Raw genomic sequence first — 22,070 nt, 5'->3', positions numbered from 1 at the left:
ATTAACGAGCACAAGGCAACAGAAATGATATGTAGAAACTTTTTTTAAAAAAAAACAACAACAGAGGGGGGAAACAAAAAACAAAACAAAGAGTGCCTTTTGAAAAACAAAACCAGAAAGGTGCACTGGCACTCCTAGCTCCTATCTAATTCTGCAGCTTCCAAAACTGGTCCGCAGCTCAGCAGCAGAGCCCACACTTTGCATGCACTATGTTCCCGGTCCGATCCCTAAGCACTTTCTTGTTGGACTGGGAAGGACTCCGGTCTGAAACTTTGGAGATCTGCTCAAGTCAGTGCGCATGCAGTACCTGAACTAAGCTGGATCAAATGGTCTGATTAGGGTGTTGTTTTTTTAATTAATTCAGATGTAAAAAAAAGACTAGGGTGTGGAAAAAAGGGTGTGGCTGGTCAGGGCCATGTCTGCGGTTAATAGAATTTCCCAAGTCGTGTATAAATATGGTTATTGATCACATCTAGAATTAACTGTACTATGGATACCCAGAGAACTTGTACAATATCTTGAAGCCAATATGAAACAGAAAACAGACATGATACAGCTTCGTTGTACTTAAAACCTGTATGTTCTATTCCCAACCTTAAGGTGTGTGTTTGTGTGGGGGGGACAAGCCCACCCCTTTCTTCTTGTTCCACAGAATAAAATCAATAGATCCCAATCTCCCCCTTTCAAATAAAGTGCACTGTCCATGGGAGACCACAGGAGTGATGCAACAGGAAAAGCCCCTTTATAGTACTATTTTATTCTTTTTAATTTTTTGTGTTTGTTTGTTGTTGTTTTTTTACAAAACCAACTTAAGGGGATTCGGGTTTCCTCCTGGTCTCATGAAAGAGGAGAAGCTTGGGGTGGGGTGGGATTCTTCAGTGTCACAGCAGTTAATATACATAGCCTTCGTTGTAAGGGTGGGTGTTGCAGCAGCCTCCTTCCTGCATGTAGACCATGCTCTCGTCAAAGTGGGACAGAGGCACGGTGTCCTCTTCGTTAATATGGCGCTCCATGTCGGTCTTCAGCAACGGGCGCTGGTTGTCCGGGAAGGCCATAGAGAAGAGGGCTTCGGGGTCGCACACAAACTTGTAGACGTATCTTTCTCCGGCAACCTTAGGGACAAGGTCAGAGAAGGGGAAGAAGGTGGGGAAAGGGTGTAAGAGGAAGACGTGGAATCTCCTTACAGCAGCAAGATCATGCACTGTTTCATCCTCACATACAAGAGAAGCAGAAGACCCCGATTAAGAGGAATGAGAGATCGAACGATTGCACTCTTGAAATGCAACCTTCACAACAATCACTTTATCGCCTTTCTCAATCCAAGGCCCACATTCCCTCATGGGCAGCCTTCTGGTGGTCAAGGCCAGAGGCAAAAGTGATTCTTACTTTTGTATAGAAACGTCACAGGCCTCTGTTTACACTCATGCACCTCTCTCTATTGTCCATCCAGGCAAGCAAGAAACATTACTGGAGTTCAAGGACACATTTCAGTCCTTAATCGGGCAGCAATGGCATGATCAAACTGGAATAAGTAACCATAGGCCCAGGCCTCTCTTGGGACCCTTCCCAGACTACACTCCTTCCCAGACTACACCCTCCAACCAGCCCTGGTCCCTCCTTGAGTGCTTCTGCATCTCCAAAAAGATTCCTGGCTGAAACCCTGAAGAGCTGCTGTCCGTAGACAGATCCGTGCTGGATGGCCCAATTGTCTGATCTGGTATAGGGACGGTGGAGACCAAATTCAGGGGTGAAACACAGCCAGGAATCTTTCTGGAGATGCCTGGGATATTTTATACGCAATGCCACTTGAACAATCCAAACCATAGCCTTGTGGGAGGGGAAAGATGCCCTCTGCCCAAGGGCTTGTGAGGCAGCTAACTTTCTGTCTTGCATACAAGTACCATTCATGAGGGTGTGTGGATCGGTTAGAAAGGAGGTGTGGATGCACTGTGCTCCAGGCAAACTGCCCTCAATCTGCTTTTCCATCAGGTATACAGAAGTGAAGAGCTGCCAGGGTCAGCACCTCGGAGTCTGCCAAGCACCAGATTTCCAGGGGTGGAAGAAGCTGCTTGGGCGCCTGGGCCCCATAGGGGCGGGATGCATCGCGGGGCCTCCGGAGTCTGCCTGCCTTCTCCCACTCAGCCGCCCTACAGCTGGGGGGAGGCAGTGCGCAGACCGTTTGGGCAGCGTGGAGCCTGCGTGTACCCAAGCCACTGCGTCTCTCCCAGGTGCACTGCAGGCCCCGTGGTGAGTCCCGCCCGGCATTTTGTCACCCCCCTCAGAGGTGACACACAGGGTGGCCCGCACCCACCGCACCTCCCTTCCTCCGCCCCTGCAGGTCTCTTAGTGCAGACCCAGGTAATTGAGCCTGAGCTTTCATAGCCGCCACCCGCCACAAACCACCACCATTCCAATCCAGAATGTGCAATTTTTGGATTTTCACCAGTGTGGTGGTGAAATTCTAAATGTGGGCCCAAGGATTCTGCATCAAGAGAAAGAAAAACCTCCATTTCATAAGCAGATAAAAATCTTAAAAGGTTCGCAGCACTTCCCTAATATTGGCAACAAACCATTTCAGAACAAGGCAATTTACAACAGCTTTGCCCTTATAAACCCAGTTTATAGATGCAACATTCCAATGAAATATTTAACACCACATTAACCGCTCACCTTTTGCATGATTCCCTTCTCATAATAATAACGAAGAGAACGGCTAAGTTTATCGTAGTTCATGGCTGGCCTGTTTTTCTGAATCCCCCAGCGACGTGCCACCTGTCACAGAAAGAGATTAGCACCGATTTGTTAAAATGTATTTAACAAGCAGGCCTTACCTGCAGCTGCATTTTACAAAAGAGAAGGCAACCTAGAGGTCAAAAATACAAACCAAAGGTTTTGTAATACAGAAGTCTCAGGGTTCGAGTATGCAATTTATTCCAGAACACAAGTGGAACTGGCAACAAGGTTCCAGCTCTGTCTTATTCCAGGATACTCCATTCCATTTCCTTGCTTTCCAGTAGTCAGTCCAGATAGAATAGGATAGAATAAATCTTTATTGTTGTTGTCCCCTTGCGGGAAACAATGAAATTCCTTTTTTTTTTAAAGATGCCATACCCACGGAGCATACTCAGCCCTCACAGAGGCCTTTCCCCCCTCTAGTTGTATACTGTGTACACACGCACACACACACTCTTTTGGCAAACTTTGATACTTTGCCCCTTCTGTGTGAATGGGGACATTTTCATTCCATAAAGACCAGCTTGCTGTTTCTAGATATAATATGAATCTCTCTAACTTTAGTTTAGATTTTTGAAATCTTTATCCAGTGTTGGAGGCAATGTATTTCTGTATACCAGCTGCTGGGATTCACTAGTAGAGAGCCAGGTGGGCAGGGTACAAATAATAAATTTGATTGCTTCGTGATGGACTAGATGGGTCTTTGGCCAGATCCAGCAATGTAGCTTGAGCCTACAAATACGCACAATGACATATTTGATCTTCACATAATCGGTCTGGTCTGCCTTCCTTTCTGGCAAGGTGGGAGGAAAATGCATCTCAAGATAGATGGCATATTCCAATTCACTAATCTGGGTGGGGCCAGGCATGCATGTTCCCAAGGACAAGGCCCCACCAGATAACGAGGCTCTACTCTAATGACAGGGAAGCATTTCTCAACAAATCAGATTGTAAGAATATAGGAAGAGCCCTGTTGAATCAAACCAAAGGCCCATCTAGTGCAGCGTCCTGTTTCCAGTGGCCAACCAGATACCACTTATGGGGAGCTTGCAAGAAAACAGGAGGACTAAAGCCCTCTCCCACTTGTGACCCCCAGAAAATGGTCTTCAGGTGCATGCTGCTTTTGAAACTAGAAGAAATTTAGAGCTATCCAAGTTGGTGGCCATTGTGACAGACATCTTATGGCAGTGAGTTCCAGAGTTGGCCTTGAATCTCACGGAGACAAATTTTCTCCCCACTGTGCATAATATATTATGCTGTCACCTTTTTTTCTAAACTAGAAAGCCCCATCGCCATCAATTTACTACTTGCCCTTCACCAGCAGGTCCTGGAATGCGGTACAACAATCTAAAATTCAGAATTAAAACAGTTAAAATGTTACATTCAAAAGAACAGGTTGGGTCCTGAAAACACCTATCTCAGGTGTCAAGGGCCCAGGTAAAGAGGTGCTGTAAGCTTTCCTCATAGGGGAATTGCTCCAGCCCCTTCATCATTTTGACTGCCCTTTTTCCAGCTCTCCCTTCCAGTGTTTGAGTGTCCCATGGAAACCTATCTTCAAAGTCCACTGCAGCATAAACGTGCTAGCTCCTATTTTGCAGAAACCATTATGGAAGGAAAAGTATACTTCGGCAGAACAAGGCATCCATGCTCTTCAGTCAAAACCTTCACATGCGTTCCAACGGAGATGCTGCTCACCTCTTCCGGTTCGATCAGCTTGAATTCCATCCCTCGGCCAGTCCAAGCAATGAAGTGCGAGTTCGACGGATCATCAAGGAGGGCGACCAAAAACTGCCACAGCTGAAGGGAGCCCCGTCGCTGGTATGTGGGCCCCTCGCGGTACATTCCTGGCTCCTGCTTGATATCACCTACACAAAACGAAACGAAACAGAGCTTAATGAGACTCAATTTGTCACATCAAGTATCAATACAAGCCAACCACTGCAGGAAAGGAATCCATGTTCCTCTAGCCTACAGTACTGAGTATCCTTTTGGCAATGGTCCAGCACACAATATATGGGTACAGGGTACACAAAGCAATTAATAAATCACTATCAACTTAGCCAAATACGAGTCTTCCAAAACCGGCAAAATTAATTGCTGTCTCACTTGTTTGTCCCATTCCCAATCTATGCAAAACCAACTTGCAAACATCACGCAAGACTTAGCTTTGAAAGACGGTGACCCGCTTTTATAACAACTTGAGTATTTGAGGGACTCCATTTGTATACAGTACTTTGCACAATCCCTCATTTGGAAACGCAATGTATGATTTATACATCTGCAAAACCCTATGACTGAAGTGCCTTTAGCATGCAAATTCTTCTAAGAAAAATTTGACAGAGTATTTGACTAGGACTTAAACAGCGTGAGCTTTATGTACGTATGGGTATGGGTATGCAAATCCTGCGGATAGACAAGTTCCTCTTTGGCATATTGGACTTGCATGCAAAATGGGTTCATATTTAGCATGGTTTAGCTGTGCATTAGCAATTCTTCTGAAAAACACTATATCAATTGCAAAGACAAAACAAGAGCAATCTGAAAATTTATCATAAGTTGTCCCCAGGGGGGGGGGGGAAGCCAACCAAACTCAAATGCTCAACAGAAGACAGTTTTTAATATAATCTCACTGAGAAGCTCACAGAATTGTCAGCTGAAAAGCTCAGAAGTAAGATTACAATCCCCCCCCCACTAATGATGACTGCAATGCCTGATCTTGGAGCAAAAATGCATTATTTCCCACTTTGATGCAAAGTACAGAATCTATATAAAAAGCATCCTGAATCCCTGTGCTATGGTACATAACAACTTTACAGTAATCCTGTTCATACAGTATAGGCAAAAGAAGGCTATTCACAACAATACGCTTACAAACATGCTAGCACCCCTATCGTTTCGAACCAAATAGAAATATTGCTATTTAAGTGCCCTTCTTTCAATTAGATCCTTACTGCTGTTTACATCTGAGGAATCTGTAAACAGATAAAAAATGACTGAATTCTTAAGCAGAGGAGTGGAATCCAATGTTCCAAATGTTATTAAGCCAATCCTTTGCTACCGTCTACTGTTCTTTGACCCACTCTTTGGGCAGCACAAAGGGTTGATGATAAACTATACTTTATGACCGATTGATTACCATATTTTTTCATGTATAAGACTAGGTTTTCCCCCTAAAAAATAATGTCCAAAATTTGGGGGTGTCTTATACACGGATAGATGTCTCCCCATTTTCTTAAGCCGGAGTCCCCCAAAATAGGGGGGGGCATCTTATACATGGCGTGTCTTATAGACAGAAAAATTTGGTAATTTACTTTATGTCTTCATGTCTAAGCATTCCACAAAGTGTTGTGATATGTCTTGAGAGGGACATGCAGGACAGAGTACAGGTGGAGCGAATGAATATTTCTGAAAGCGAAATTAATTCTTCTGTCTCACCAACTTACATTATTTTAGAACAGCTTGCAGCCCAGATAGGCCTCTGTTGCTGTTTGGACCAAGCCTGCCCTACACCTTTATCAAAACAAACAAACAAAAAATCTTTCCAGTAGCACCTTAGAGACCAACTGAGTTTGTTCTTGGTATGAGCTTTCGTGTGCATGCACACTTCTTCAGATAGCTCATACCAAGAACAAACTCAGTTGGTCTCTAAGGTGCTACTGGAAAGAATTTTTTTTATTTTGTTTTGACTATGGCAGAACAACACGGCTACCCACCTGTAACTACACCTTTATGTGGCAGGTAAATGTGTGTCTGGGCCAAAAGGGGGCTTGCAGGCACCAAGCGGCATATCTGTGGCTCATGAACCTGTGAACAGCACTATGCAAAAATGGCTCGCCCAAGACTATTGTGATTGGCTGATGGGCAGCCCAGTTCAACTGTCAAACTCTTCCCTCAGTTTATGGTGCGGAGAGAGAAAAGAAGGATCCAGACTGTTAGTTGGATCCAGTTCCTCACCCTTACTTTACATGGTATCTGGTGATATTTAACCATATATGCAAGAGCCTGACATGTCCTCATTGCTAAATGGGAAATTTGCAGTAGAAGCCAAAAGAAAACAAAAAACGAGGACTCCAGGGTCTGGCACTCCAGGGGGGGGGGGGAACAGGCAATATGAGCTGCTAAAAAACCCCCCACCATAGTTAGCATATGTTGAATTCCCAGAGTACCAGGCTGACTTTCAGGAAAGTCATCTGCGCATAGATGTGTCAGCCTTATGTTAGCAAAATCAGTTTTAAAATGGATAGGAAAACTAATTTTTAAATTGTGCAGAGAAGTGCCACCTCCACTGGGTGAAGAGAACCCAGAATATGATTCAGAAGCAGGCATGCCCTATCCCAACGAACATTTCATGTTGGAACCCTTCCAAGCTGTGAGTAAATTCTATTCATTAACATTAGTGAATCAAAGACAAATGTTAACAGGTCCCTGTCCCCCCCCCCTATGTTTTCAGCTGTTCTTGTTTCATTTGCAAGCCACCTTGAGCCGTTGTCAGGGAAAAGACAGGGCCATAATAACACACTCACACACACACATTCTTGTGTGAACTGTGAGCATTCAAGGGGGGGGGGAACCGAGCAGGTTCATATGAGGGAATACGGTCTTTTAGATACAGCAGTTCAGTATCAAAAACGGGTAGTACAAGTTGAACTCTGGCATTCAAATCCTGCCACTAATAGGTAACAAAATTGTATGAAAATAAAATAAGTAAATTTTCCAACTCTGGGCACCATGAAGATGTGGAATAATCTCCAGCCCACAGAGGAAGGCTCAATTTGCCCCCCTGGCACAGAAGAGCTTATGTCAAGCTTATTATAATAATAATAATTAAAATAGCAGAAAAAGAAGACTCCCCCCCCAGTGTACGCCATAGCTGCACCATATAAATTTAATAAATAAATATAACCAGGCCATTGGCCAATTAAACAATCTATGGTCTTTTAATTTTGTTTTTTTTTGGGGGGGGAAAGGGTTATTGGGTTTTTGTTTGTCTGTGTCATTACGTTATGTGTTTTCATTTTGTATTTCCAAGCTGCAAACCGCCCTGTGATCTTCAGGTAAAGGGCGGTATATAAATGAAATAAATTTAAAAAGAAACAAAACAAAACAAAATACCCTAAGCCCAGGCCCATATGTGAAAGACAGGTGGTGCCCACCAGTGAAATAAGTAACACATGAATTCAGCCATTGGTCTTGCTTCCTCCTGCTTAACCACCTCTTCAACCTGTCCTAGTAGGGAAAAATTAATTAAATATTTTTGTATTTGATTTCTGTTGGAAGCCGCCCAGAGTGGCTGGGGAAATCCAGCCAGATGGGCGGGGTACAAATAATAAATATTATTATTATTATTAACTGAGCACCCTGCAACTGGATGGCTAGGATGAGGGAATCTTGCATCACTTCCTCCCTTTCCTTCAGAGCTTGGTGGAAACTGAGGAGACCATCATTCACTGCCCAGCAGAATGGGCAGAAGGGTGAAAGGTGAGCCTGAACATCTCACATTGGGGCCCTGCGCAAAGGAAAGGAAAGAAGGAAGGAAGGGAGGGAAGGAGGAAGGGGAAGGAGGGAGTGGAATGACCTTTTCGCATCTCAGGCACCTGGCTGCAGAGTGCTTTTTTCACTGTCCTCAGCTGAAGATGGTAGCAGTGGACTGGCAGGGCAGGAACAAGCCTGACAGCTAAGCTCAGTTCCGAAATGGCATACACACACGTCTTTCCAGCTGCAAGCCCCTTTTTCATTTTATGCCTGTCTTCACTCTTTGGCAGCAATAACTAACATTGCCTAAATTATTTTTAGCTCTGTACCAGTATGGAGATGACACCATACCTGCAACTAAATCAATTAGCTGCTTGTTTTGCAAACCAAACTCCCCCAAAAGCCGGAGAGCGGCGCAATTACTGTGAGAAGGAACACCGGTCCAAATTCCTTTGGCTACAAAAGCAACATTAACCTCATTAGCGCTCCTCCCCACAGAATACACGCTGGATTTATAGCTAATAATGAGGAGGCTATGTTTTGTTTCATAAGCCATTTGATACTAGTTAGCCATCCCCAAGAACGTTTTCAGAAAAATAAACGGATATTATACATTCTGCTCTTTAGGCATCAGCTTCATTAAGCAAACTAATGCAACGTTCAACAAAGCACAGCTTTCTCTTTAAACACACAGAAACCCCTGAATAGCTCGGTGGCACTTGTGTTCCATAATTCATCTCTTCATGGATAAAAAAAGACAAGAGTTTGCATTAGTCATCAGTAAATCCAGAGTAGCTGCTTTCTGTTCTGCTTCGTTAATTAAAGGATCAGCTTTCAATAAATCTCTAATAACAAGCTGTATGTGATCATCAGTGCAATGGAAATCCTCCTATTACTTCTCAGAACAGCCAGAACGACAGTGCTTTATCTTGTCTCTGCGTATAGAATCTCTTGCTGGCAAAAATAGAATGACATCCTATTGAAAAGCAGTCTTTGGTTTCTGGAGGGAAAGGTCAGTCTCTGGTTGGACATGCGACAAATGGTCTATTAAATGGCCTGGAGTCAGAATGCTGCTAACCTTTCATTCCATTCCATTTCATTTTTACTATCAAGTAAAAAGAAACGACTCGTTTACTGTTCCAGCTCTACACAAACACGCAGGCATCTAACATACCGTCAAATTTCTCTGGAACAACACAGGTGTCATCGTAAAACTGTCTCGGCCCCTTTTCATACATACAACCTGGAATTTTTTAGGAGAAAGAGAAACATATTTACCAAGCAGAATGGGGGGGGGAGGGGGAGAGAAAAGGTTACCAATTTAAAGCAGGCATCCCCATTAAAACTAAGCAATAAAGGTACGTGTGTATGTTGTGTTGGTCTTTTGTTGTTGTTGTTCCAAACAAGAGAATGCATTAGTAATGGAAAGTCCTGCACACAATGCCAGCCTCCACCATTAGAGAATCCCCACTGCTGCTTATTCTTAAAGCGGTGGTTTTGCCCGGTCAAAAAGGCAAAAACGGGAAGCTTCATGCAGCAACTGAATTTTCCAAGCAATCGCCCACAAGCGTAGCTGCTCGCCACACCACCCTCTGGTTGTGCTGCTGTTGCATACCAGGAGGAACAGTAGCAGAGGCAAGGCGGCAGCTATGCAAATGTGCTGGCAGGAGTACCAGACCTTGCTAACCCAACCTGGTATGCAGCAAAACCACAGTTGCAGGGAGGTCAGGTGAGCAGCACGGCCCCACTACTCTGTCCGGTACTGTCACCACCTCATATGGCCTTGCCATGAGAAGCTACCAGAAGAGGCTCAGACGAAGAAGCATACAAGAGAGATATGGGAGGAGAGACACAGTGTAGCTGCTCATGGTCTTTAAAACCAGAAACCCCACGGTCACATTTTTGAGGAAATCACCATGGGTGAGAATTTGCATGTACTCTATACAGTGCACGGTGCTTCTCCACACAGAGAGAAGTGGTCAAGGAAAGCCTACTCTTCACGTATTCTCACTTCAAAATAAAAATAAAAATCATTACCCCTTGCTGATGGCTTTATAGCTCTAAAGAGGCACTAGCCTTTTCCTGTCTCGAGGTTATACCTTAAGGGATGGGGTTAAATGACCAATTCAGATGTGTGCCTTCAGGGAATCACAACATGCCTCAACATAAAGGAAAGTGTGCTGCAATTTAAACATATTTTTGCTATGTTGGAAAAGACATGCAAGCTCCAGAATTTCTCCTAGAGCTTTCAGGTGCCTGTTCTGCAAAAGGGAAAAAAATAAATAAATGCATGATTAAACCAGCCTTATTTATAACCTTTATGAGAATAGGGTTTCAAAGGCAGCATCGTGTTCCTCTTTTTTTAGTATTATGTGGATACCTAAATTTTGCCTCTGGACGAAACAGAACTACACACATACACACACTTACTTACATACCTTCTGTTCTGTTTTGGTGAGCCAGGAAGCCTTCTTGCCTCATGTAAATGGAATGGCAGCTAGGCACTTCTGGAAAGAGAATGCAATGGGTGAGATTTCAACGTAAAGTCTGAGAGCAACATTGTGTAAGCAGCAATGCATAACCTTAATTGCTACTGAGAATAACAATATACCATAATAACAGCTGTTGTTGCACGAGATCTGGAGCAAACGCCCATTGGGTTTGCACTAAGAACGAAGCTCCCACTAGTGGAATGCTGCTTGCATGAGGAGGACTGCCACAATTTGGTATCACCCAAAGCTAGTTAGAATATTGTTTGGAATGACACAAGTCAACAAATAAGGTAAGCTGTAGAGAGAAAAGGAGCACACATGAAGCTACGGGGAATGGCAGCCTGTCAACATTTAGGTGTTTAGAATAGCATGTGGTAGGCAAAATAAAGGAAAGAAAAACTATAATGTGATTAATATAAATCATATCCAACATAGATCATTAAACAAAGTATTTAAATCATCACTGGAACTTTTGGTGAAGCTCATTACAATTGGCAGGGGGGGGGGAGAAAAACTAATGAAGTCCAAATAAAAATGTAGTTATATGTCAAATTTGGTATAATATGGCATAATAATTCAGAATCTTCCTTATTGAACATGCAAGTGACATAGCATGCTTATGAAGGACTGTGGCTAAATGGAACAGAAACCTACAGCAAAATGATGAGGTTTTGAAAGATTAGCTATTTCCACAAAGAACAGTTGCTCAAATTCGTCACAATCAGCCTCACAGTCAAGTTTCAATAAAACTTCTGACATGCCCAGTGAAAAAGGCTACGGGTTACACATGGTCAGTTTCCATGCTAACCAAGTTGAACCTGTATACCCAGAACATATAAACATATGATATTCTAATGATTCAGCATATACAAAAGGGAAGTGATCAGCAATAGTACTGGATTCCAAAAACACTCTTAAGTGGGAGTAGGTTCTACCAAAATCAATACAGCTGCTGTACCCAGGCTTCAATTTACTAGTTACAGGTGGGTAGCCGTGTTGGTCTGCCATAGTCAAAACAAGGCTCCGTCAACAGGTTTTCCACACCTATCAGCTGATCACCCATTCCCACCACCCTTCTGAGTAATACCCCTCCCCACTCCCTCACTATATTTAAGGGTCCGGTGACTTCTGTTTCAGTGTATCTGAAGAAGTGTGCATGCACACGAAAGCTCATACCAAGAACAAACTTAGTTGGTCTCTAAGGTGCTACTGGAAATAATTTTTTATTTTATTTTTTCAATTTACTAATGCAGCTTCACCTAGGTGATAGCCTTGCTCTGCCATGTGCTGGCTAAATAGGGAAAGGGGAAGGTGTTCATCCACAGAACCTCCACCTGTAACAAGAGATCAACGCATCCACATCAAGGTGTGATGAGATTGCTGCAACCCAGGATTCCAGTAGACAAGAGCCTGGCACCTTAACTTCCTGTGCCACAACAGCCCAGCCTGGCAGACTTAGCTCTGAACCTCCAGAAGGCTACCATATTTGCCGAGGTTCTGATCCTGTCAGCTATTGCAGTATTGTTTCAGCTCTCTGCAGAGGCTGCCCAGATGCCCCGATAAAGCGCTAGCCTGAGTACTGGGCTGTGCAGTAGGAGCAGCTCAACTATTAGAGAGGACCTCACCAACTTCGCTTTTGGAGCCCAGCCCCTGCCTGTTACAACCTGCAGAACCTGGCTTTTCCCCTTATCTTGGACTACAGTGGTACCTTGGTTCTCAAACGCCGAAAACTCGGAAGTAAGTGTTTTGGTTTTTGAATGTTTTTCGGCAGCTGAACGTCCGATGCAGTTGTCGCCTATTGTTTCCAGGGCGCCTGCACCAATAAGAAGCTGCGCCTTGGTTTTCGAACATTTCGGAAGTCAAATGGACTTCCGTAACGGATTAAGTTTGGCGCTTTTGTTTTCACTATTTATTTTGCGTTTTTGTTTTTGAGGCTTTTTCGGTTAAGTTGTTTTTGTGACTGTGTGGAACCCATTTCAGCTACTGATTGTATGACTGCAGAAAGGGATAAAAAAAACCTATCCAAACAATGACTATCATCAGAAAAAAATTAATTTACATTTTTATCATCTACAATACTGTCTTAATTTATTTTCCAGTACAGTACATTGATTATTGCTTTCATTTCATGGATCAATGGTCTCCTTAGATAGTAAAATTCATGTTAAATAGCTGTTTTAGGGGTTGTTTTTAAAAGTCTGGAACAGATTAATCCATTCTGCATTACTTTCTATGGGAAAGCACACCTTGGTTTTGGAACGGACTTCCGGAACGGATTAAGTTTGAGAACCAAGGTACCACTGTACATTATTCGCCACCTGGCCACTCGAACCACGCCTGTTTCTCTTTAACCATTAACCCTACTTTGCAGATCCTTAAACCTGAACACTTGGAGGCTCAAGTCTTGTTGGGTACTGATCATAGGAGCCAACTCCTAGGGGTTGAGGTCCCTTTGGACCCTTAATAAAATATTTGACCCTCCCCCCCAGTTGCCATTCAAATGGGATGTGTGCGTCATGTCCTGTGATCGATTATGCGGGTGAGGCAGGAGAGAAGCAAGTCAGAGATTGACTTAGCATAACATGGGGACCAGCACTCGTGGTTTGTTTCCTCTAAAGAAACCACACACAGTAAGCCAAGAACAAACATTGGCTTCTGCTCACGGTTTGTTTGGAGAGAAACAAACCACGAGTGCTGGTTCAGATTAAACATTAAGCCAGCTTCTGGTTTGTTTTCCTCCTGGTATGGCACATATATGAGCAGCAGAGGAGTGAAGTGGGAACTTCTGAGTAGTTTGCAACGGCTTGTTCAAATTAAACCATGTTTTAAAATAAACGACATTTTAACATTACATGGGAATGGGGACACGGTGTACCTTGTGTGTACTGAACTTACATTGTTGGTTTTAAGGGAATTTAACTCTTCAGTTGAAATATTAAATGAACTGTTTAAAACTGTATTAACTCTGTTAAATCTCACACTCTTGCTACAATGTAAGTATCTACACATACATGAAAAAACCTTTTGTTCTCTTACATCGCAATTCTCTGCACTCGTAGGCCAGCAGTAAACCTGGGAAATGAGACTTAGCTCTGGGTACACCTGTATTGCTAATAAAGGTATTCATGTTCAAAACATGCACCACACATATTGCACAAGCCTATGCAAGTTTACTTGGAATAAAGTCCTGTGGAGTTCAACGAGGCTTATTCCCATGTAGCCAGCATTTGAACCTTAACTATTTGAAAGCTAAAATATTGTTCAGTACACCATTGCATTCTGTTCTTCAATCAGCCACTGGAGAAGCACTCACATAAAACCCCCAACAGGACCAAACATAATTTGTCCAGTGTTGTGTGCAAGTCTTTTCCAAAACGCAATCCTGAATTTCACTGTTCACTGACTAGGGATGAGAATCAAGGACTTGGAAGGAGAAGAAAATGAGATTTTACACTGAATTCACTAAGCAAGTGCTCTTATTACAATGAAAGTTCATCTACCCATAGTCTCATTCCACAAATTTTCATTACTCTTTTTCACTATGAAGTGTGTCTATCACTTGGGACCACCGGTATCTCAGAATCCCTTTAAAAAAAACTCAAGACAGAACCCGATGCAATGATTGACAGGAGGCTGCCACCAAAAATGAGGGCCTTGGGCTAAATTCTTCCCGTAAATGTTTAGCCTGACTTACTTGTATTGCAACTTCATGTTTTGCATTTCCTCCCCACATCAACACCAAGTTAATGGTTACTGCTTATAGAGAAATCACATTGGTAAGTCCACCTGAACCCTAGCAAAAGTGTGGGGTGAACTTGTTAAGTATCACCTTTATTTCTCTTAGAGATATGCAGCTTTGGTGGAAAAAAGGCAAAACCACCTGTAAAAAATTAGCTGCATAATAAAATAGGTAAGTTTGATAGGTGTGTGTGTTTGCAGGATAAGACAGTCAAAGTTTTATCTAACAGGTCTTGATTTACGATTGTGGCATTTAGCCTTAGCTTCCTGGTAGGAATGCAACAGGACTGTACGTTGACATTAGAAATGGAGGAACGAAGGCACAAACAAAATGCTCAGAATCATGGGTCTGACAAGCCATGGTTTACTCAACCAAAATCATTCTGCCTGAATTCCAGCATGCGACTCTGAAATTCCCTGTAGTGGGGAAGCACAAAAACTCAGGGAGAGGGGAGCCAGGGCTGCTGCAACAAACAGCTGTGCAAGTCTTGGGGAGGCAGAGATGCGAGGGCATCAGAGGAAGGAAGGAAGGAAAGAGGCAAAGAGGCCAGTATTGCTTGCGGCACCTCTGACCTTCATTCAAGGCACCCCAGGGTGCCATGGCACACTGGTTGAAAACCACTGCATTAGACTGTATGTTGTGTATGTCTGGTTAGGATAAGACAGGGTTTGGGAACCTGCAGCCTCAAAATGTAGCTGGACTCCAACTGCCATCAGGCCCTGCCTGCATAGTCAATGGTCAGGGATTATGTATGGGAGCTGTGGTCCAGCAATACATGGAGAGTCACAGGATCCCCATGTCTGGGATAAAACTAACCATTGTGAAGAGGCAACTTGTATTTAGCAACGTTAACTACAGCATAAGCATATGATTAAACAATCCACAGAGGACTTGGGGGGGGATACGTCTGAGAAGACTTTGTTCCTTGCAAAGTACCTAAAGTCTTATTATTCTAAAGTGCTATTGGTTAATTTATGACTATCAGAATGGGTCAAACTCTAATCAAATTGTAGAAACATTTCCAAAGTGATTATTCAATCAAATGACTAACATGGTTAATTAGGAGCCATAAACATTGCTCTGAAGTTCATCAAAGTAATGACTTGCCCAGAAAAATTACTGCCAATTAAATTGCCTTCTGCTTTCATTTCTACTTTATCTAATAAAAAGGCCAACCAATGAAATTTAACATTGCAGTTTTAAATTGTGCTAAATGCTTGACTAAGACCCAGGAATAGGTTTAACTACCTAACTGGGGTTACATTATAGAGTGGCAAATGAAGAACAGAAACTGTATGTTTACTTCTTGTTTCCAAGATGGCCTTTAAAAGAGAAAAAGGAGGAAAGGAAAGATGCCATGCAGCAAAGTTTAGGTACTGGCTTCAAGATGGAATGAATCTGTTGGGCAGAACAGAGGCATTAACTTTTTAGATTTTTTTAAAAATTGCACATGTACCCCCCTCAACATAATTCAGCAGTTCACCTTCTATATTTTGCAATACTTTGTTGTGCGCAAGACCTGCTACCCTATGCCAGATTAAAATCCACTATGGAAGGGCTGCCAATCCACTTTGTTTGTGTGCAGAGATCCTGGATTCAGTCCCCAGTATCTCCAGGTGATGCAAGTAAAATGGTCCTGTTCAAAACCTTGCAGAGCTATGACCGGTCAGTGTTGGTAATGCTGACCTAGGTAGACTGTACAAGGTAAACGTCAGTGCCTTATAGCCCTACATATGAGTTTAAACAGTGAGCAGGAATCAGAGCAACAAATGCTGGGGGGGGGGGGCAGATTCCACAGCAGTAGTATTCAGACTGCAAAACAAGTTGCCGTCTTGAGCCATATGCGTGATCTACAAACAGAACAGTCTTTTCCCATTATAATTTTTAAACCCAAGACTTCCCAAAGGACACATTTTATTCAATGAGCCTAAATCCTGAGGCCGGTTTCTATGCAGGAAGTTGCCACTCCTATCCCATTGCCACATGGGTAACAGAGAACATTGGCATTGGCGAGGGGATGTGGTCGATCAAAACCTCTGTTCATTCATGGCCCTGGCAGTTTTAACACCCCTTGCCCGAGACAAGAGAAGATGAAGTATTAGTCATCTGGTAACCTGAGATGTCTAAAGAGGAAACTGTTGTGCTAAAGGGAGTTTGCTGCCTAGAAAATAAGGAGAAAAGAAGTCAGCTGGTTCTTAAGAGGGAAATACAAATGTGTCCACCCGACAACATTCACAGGGGAAATCCCTTCCACCAGTGACTGTTTTGAAACCAATAGTTCAACTTTGGCCCTGAAGGACTGGGGGAAAAGATGTGAGCCTAGAGACACTGTGCCTAAGATCACACAGTCTCTAAACCCATTTCCCCGCCTACCCCTGATATCTCCCCATGAGATGCAGTATATAGTTTGTAAGCCATATTTTATGGCCACTTTTGCCTCTGAAACATCTGCTTCATCTGTCTTGTTTGTGGAAGGTCCCAGGTTCAATCCCTGCAACCTCCAGGTAGGCCTTCGAATGTTCAGTCTGAAAACGTAGAGCAAGGGTCAGCAACCTTTTTCAGCTGTGGGCCGGTCCACCGTCCCTCAGACCGGCCGGACTACATTTTGAAAAAATAAATAAAAATGAACCAATTCCTATGCCCCAAATAACCCAGAGATGCATTTTAAATAAAAGCACACATTCTACTCATGTCAAAACACGCATTTCCAGACCATCCATGGGCCGGATTAAGAAGGTGATTGGGCCACATCCGGCCCCCGGGCTTAGGTTGCCTACCCCTGCCATAGAGATCTGCTGCACTGAGCTGAATGGACAAATATACTGAATCTGTGTAAGGCAGTTTCCTGCGTCCTTTAGTAATTTTGAGCTCTGAGACCAGCATGGTAAAGTGTCTCAGAACAAAACTGTGCCAGTTGACCGTGGTTTGGCCAACACAATTAAATCCTCCCATATCTGGCCAGGGCTTAATTTATTTAAGTAGGTAGGTGTGGTATTTCTCCCACCCCCAAATGCAAGATACTCTGGCCCTCTCCTCCTTGTTTGGGTACATTTTTGCACACTGGGTGCCTGCCATACTAATAGGGGCTATCCTTGCAGTCATAAGTGGAAATGAACAGGGGAAGAGAGCAGGAGGACTTATCAGACAGCAAAACTCTAGACAACATCCACCCCTATGATGTTTTCAGTTTAGAAATTGTGCTCCGTTGCTTTAGTTGAGCCACAAATTGTTAAGATAGATGCAGAAACTGACACGGCAGCGTAAAATATATGGCTTGTGTTAAGCAGAGCTGAACCATAGCAGCCCTTCCAGACCATAAACTTGCAGGAGTGTAAGAAGCAATCTTGCGTAAAGGGAGAGCATAATATAAATGGAGACGCAACAAATCACTCACAACCGTATTCCTCACAAAGTTGGAGGAAGTAAACTGAATCATGTATCAGCAGCAAGATGCAACAAGTAAACAGGGTGATGGAACCAACTTGCATTGTCTTAAAAAGGGGGGGGGATGCTGAAAGTCTCCAACCACCACACCATTTAGGAATAGAACGCAGATGCTTTAAAAGAGGATAAAGCGGTGAACACAATATACCATTTAAAGCACTGTTCCCCCTTCTCAAATAACTCTGGCCACTGTGGTTTGTAAACGCAAAGGACCCCTGGGCAGTTAAGTGCAGTCAAAGGCGACTATGGGTTTGTGGCGCTCATCTCGCTTTCAGGCCGAGGGAGCCGGTGTTTGTACACAGACAGCTTTCTGGGTCATGTGGACAGCAGGACTAAACCGCTTCTGGCGCAATGTAACACTGTGACGGAAACCAGAGCGCATGGAAATGCCGTTTACCTTCCTGCCGCCGCAGTACCTATTTACCTAATTGAACTGGTGTGCTTTCAAAGTGCTAGGTTGGCAAGAGCTGGGACAGAGCATCGGGAGCTCACCCCGTCGCAGGGATTCGAACCACCAACCTTTTGATCAGCAAGCCCAAGAAGCTCAGGGCCACCCACACTGGGAATTTTAATTCAGTTGCTGGGAATTTTAATTCTGTTGGGGGGTAAACTACAGTACAGTGGTACCTCTGGTTACGTACTTAATTCGTTCTGGAGGTCCCATGTGCGTGGGGCGCTGGCATCCCCATTGGTTGGCACTGTGAGTCCCTGCATCCCGCAACTGTTCTAAAGGTAACCCAGGTGCGCCGGGTGGATCTTTGCACCCCAGCGCCACATATGCTTAAGACAGCCCTGGGTAGAACCCCCCCCCCCCAGCACCTCCGAGAAAGTCTGAAAAAGATGCCTGCCCAAAATCCTGGAGAGACAGTGCCTGTGAATGCAGGTAATAATGAGCTCCATGGTCCAAAGATCAGGGTGGATAAAAATCAACTATTTTTTAAAATAAACAAAACAAAACAAAATTCAGAATTTTTTTTAAAATAAAATGCTTTTGGAGGAAAAATCTTTCTAAAGATAGTTTTCTATTTAGGTTACATTATAGTCCAAAAGCTATTCAGGAAATAAGCATTTGTTTTAAGTTTATCATGCATGCTAAAACTCAGTCTATGGTTTGTGTGTGTGTGTGTGTGTGTGTGTGTGTTTAAATCATTTAACCACATCAGTTATCAAACATGGATACATATGCTATAATGTTATTGTTCTAGTTAAATGAATTGTTTAAATTGTTATTAAGAAAATGATTCTTTTTCTCCTTCCAATAAAGTACAGCAAAAAAGTTGTCCAAATATAAACAGTTAACTTATTAAACCTCACAATAATTTCATAATAATTGGTCTATGTATTTCTAATAGTATAACCAAATCAGTAATTTTTGATATAACTGTAAAAACGACTCTGAAAATTTATTATTCCAAAAATGTAACCTTCCTGTGGTTGTCAATATTAAGATGATACCAGCAAGAATGAGTCTTTCTGTTATTTTTTTTATTTAAATCAAGTCTTACTGACTAGTGATTTAAATTGTGATTTAAATCGATTTTATTTAAATCAAATACACCCTGCCAAAGATATAAGGCATTTCCCTATGTTCTCATGTGAAACATTCCAGGATTTAAGAATCAAAGACACAGTGGATGACATAACTGAGCTATGACTCTAGAAAGGAAGTGGAAAGAAAAACAAGACAATCTTAATTTTCATTTGGGATTCAAATGAAGACAATAAACACCTTTCTTTTATAGGCTGCTAGATTAAAGCATTGCCCATGAAATCTAAGAAACCCGCAAATACTGGAGTTTTTAAATGGACAGTGTAATCTATTAGTTTTAGACCCATTCACAATTAGGATTCTAAAACTGTGTAACGTCAAGAGAGGGGATGGGGGAAGGAGTCAACTGCACTGCAGGGAGCAGGTAAATTGAACCCTTCTTGCGGGGTGGCAATCTCTCAACTGGTGCTCAAACCCTTATAGAACAGACAGACAAATAAACCACTTCCCAATATATAGTTCTTTTAAGGATCAGAGCACTCCATATGGTAACCTTCACTCAGTAATTGTTGTTAATTAGGCCAGTATTATTATTATTCCTATATTGCATACTGGGATGTGTAGTGCTGGATTAAACCCTCTGGAGGACCCTAGGTGGTTGAAATATTGGGGGGGGGCATCGCAAAATATCTTCTGATACCAGTGCTTTTTTCTGGGGGGGGGGGGGACACAGGGGTACGCATATCCCTAAAAATTTTGTGAATCTAAGTTTGGCCTCATTAAGGGGCAGTATCTCAATATGAGTAGGAAAATGAGAGTACCCGTAAACATTTATTTTTTAGAAAAAAGCACTGCCTAATACGTTTTTGTAATTTTCTTTCAAGATCACATCAATATTATTTTGATCCTCTAAAAGGTGTGGGGCTCATAGGTCAGTGCCTACTCTGCCTATTTCATAATCCGGCGCTGGATGTGTGTGAATGAGAAAGAGAACTGTCTATTAATAACTAGTGAATTTGCACTGAGCACTTCCTACCTCGCTTAGCTGAGCAGAGTCCATGCAGATAGGGGTACCAACACTCTCTACCAAGAAATGCTGGATAAAGGTAATATTTAGTTTAAAGTATTCTATTTACGCACGCGAGTACTGTCTGCAACATTCCCAATACTTGGGGTAAGGACATAAGGGTTATCCTAAAGGAGGATGCAAAAAAGGTTTGTCTGAAAAATCAAGTTAAAAATTAAAATTAATTCGGAGTAACAGAAACATCACATTACGACCGATGCCAATAAATTCAAAAGCCAGGCTTCACGGAGAGGGAATGTAATCCCTACCTCTCATCTGGCAAACAACCTACAAATTGTAATCTAATTTGGCTAAAGCAATTCCAAAAGAAACCAAAACACATGCAAAAGAAAATCCACAGTTTTCCTCCCTGAAATACACCAGATTGCTTTCTATAGCGAACTGCTGATTTACTCTGGCATCATCACGACATCCGGTTTTCAGAGAACACATTAGGCAACAGCAGCCTCCTTCAACAAAAGGCTACTTGTTATTGACAGCAGAACCAAAACATTAAAAGGACGTCATATTTTTTTAAAAAGAAAATATATACCATCTTGTCCCAGCTGGTGGCTCTCCATTTTTATGCTCTATATTTATTTCAGTCATATGGGATCACTTTCAAACTATGTGTACGTTAAGTTGCTATTTACAAGAAGAAGAAACACACAGAAAACACACAAAGAAAAAGACTCCTCTTTCTTTTGTGAGCCATGGCTGTAAAAAACACACATCTGCATGGCTTCTCCTTCATCCCATTCTCAGTCTATAAAATTTAAGTTCTACAAACACTGCCTGGCTGGAGTGACATATTTGAATGGAATTCAGACCAACCAGTTCCTGTTTATGTTTCTGATTGGATTATGTAGCCTTCTCATTCACCATACATTAGGAACGCACCAAGGCCATAAATGGTGTCAAGTTACAAGCAGAGGAGGCCAGCAAGCATTAATCATTACTTTAAGTCAACGGGCAAGAGAAGCAGCTGATGGAACACTACACCCTTCAGCTCTCTATAAATGGACATTCCAATGTGTGCACTCCTCCCGCCGCCTCCCTCCCCCTTTCCCCCCTTCAGCATCCATTTTATGAATGAAACTCCAGGCTGCACAGAGTCCATTCATATAAAAGCTTTGCTTACTAGGCTCGGCCTCTAGGGATCAGTCAGTCTTGGAAAGGCCGATGTGATTGGTTTAAGAAAAGCTCCAGCCTTCCATTACTGATTTAAAATGCAGCCCGTGTCCATTTGACCTGCGTTAATGCATAGAGAGTAAATCCAGACTGTATTCTCAATTCTCAAATCAAATCATTAGCCAGTGCCACTTACTGTAACTGTAGATTCAGAGGATATTTTATCCGTTTCTTTGAAAGGGGATGGAGGGGCAAGACAAAACTTTATAGATATTGCCTGTTCGAATTGATGCAGCACTCACTGCAAGAGAGCTATGGATTTTATGGGGTTATACCTCTAAATAAGAGAATAAAAATCTTGGTAATGTTAACTTTTTAAACTTTGTGTACACGTGGAAAATTGGCATGGGGGAAGTGAAGGAAGACTTCCAGCTAAGGCAGGCACTTTTGAATGTGAACAAACAGTTTCAAATTGCACAATGCTCTATCTATAATATGCACCAT

At 42.7% G+C, this 22,070-nt stretch overlaps 1 protein-coding gene across 6 annotated transcripts in view; it reads right to left on the bottom strand.

Annotated features, from left to right (window-relative positions):
- Positions 1-791: 791 nt before the first annotated feature.
- ETV1 (ETS variant transcription factor 1) overlaps positions 792-22,070 on the bottom strand; it is an 88,014-nt gene continuing 66,735 nt past the window's right edge. For all 6 annotated transcript variants that reach the window (XM_033164989.1, XM_033164988.1, XM_033164990.1 and 3 more), the window contains 5 exons: positions 10,644-10,712; positions 9,380-9,448; positions 4,429-4,598; positions 2,671-2,772; positions 792-1,112 (listed from right to left, as the gene is read on the bottom strand). In XM_033164989.1, coding sequence (XP_033020880.1) covers positions 891-1,112; positions 2,671-2,772; positions 4,429-4,598; positions 9,380-9,448; positions 10,644-10,712 — 632 coding nt within the window. In that variant the 3' untranslated portion in view covers positions 792-890. The remainder of the gene's footprint in view (positions 1,113-2,670; positions 2,773-4,428; positions 4,599-9,379; positions 9,449-10,643; positions 10,713-22,070) is intronic.

This window comes from Lacerta agilis, chromosome 12 (genome assembly GCF_009819535.1).
Source record: "Lacerta agilis isolate rLacAgi1 chromosome 12, rLacAgi1.pri, whole genome shotgun sequence".
Taxonomy (NCBI): Eukaryota; Metazoa; Chordata; class Lepidosauria; order Squamata; family Lacertidae; genus Lacerta; species Lacerta agilis.
This window is presented reverse-complemented; position numbering and strand designations above follow the sequence as displayed.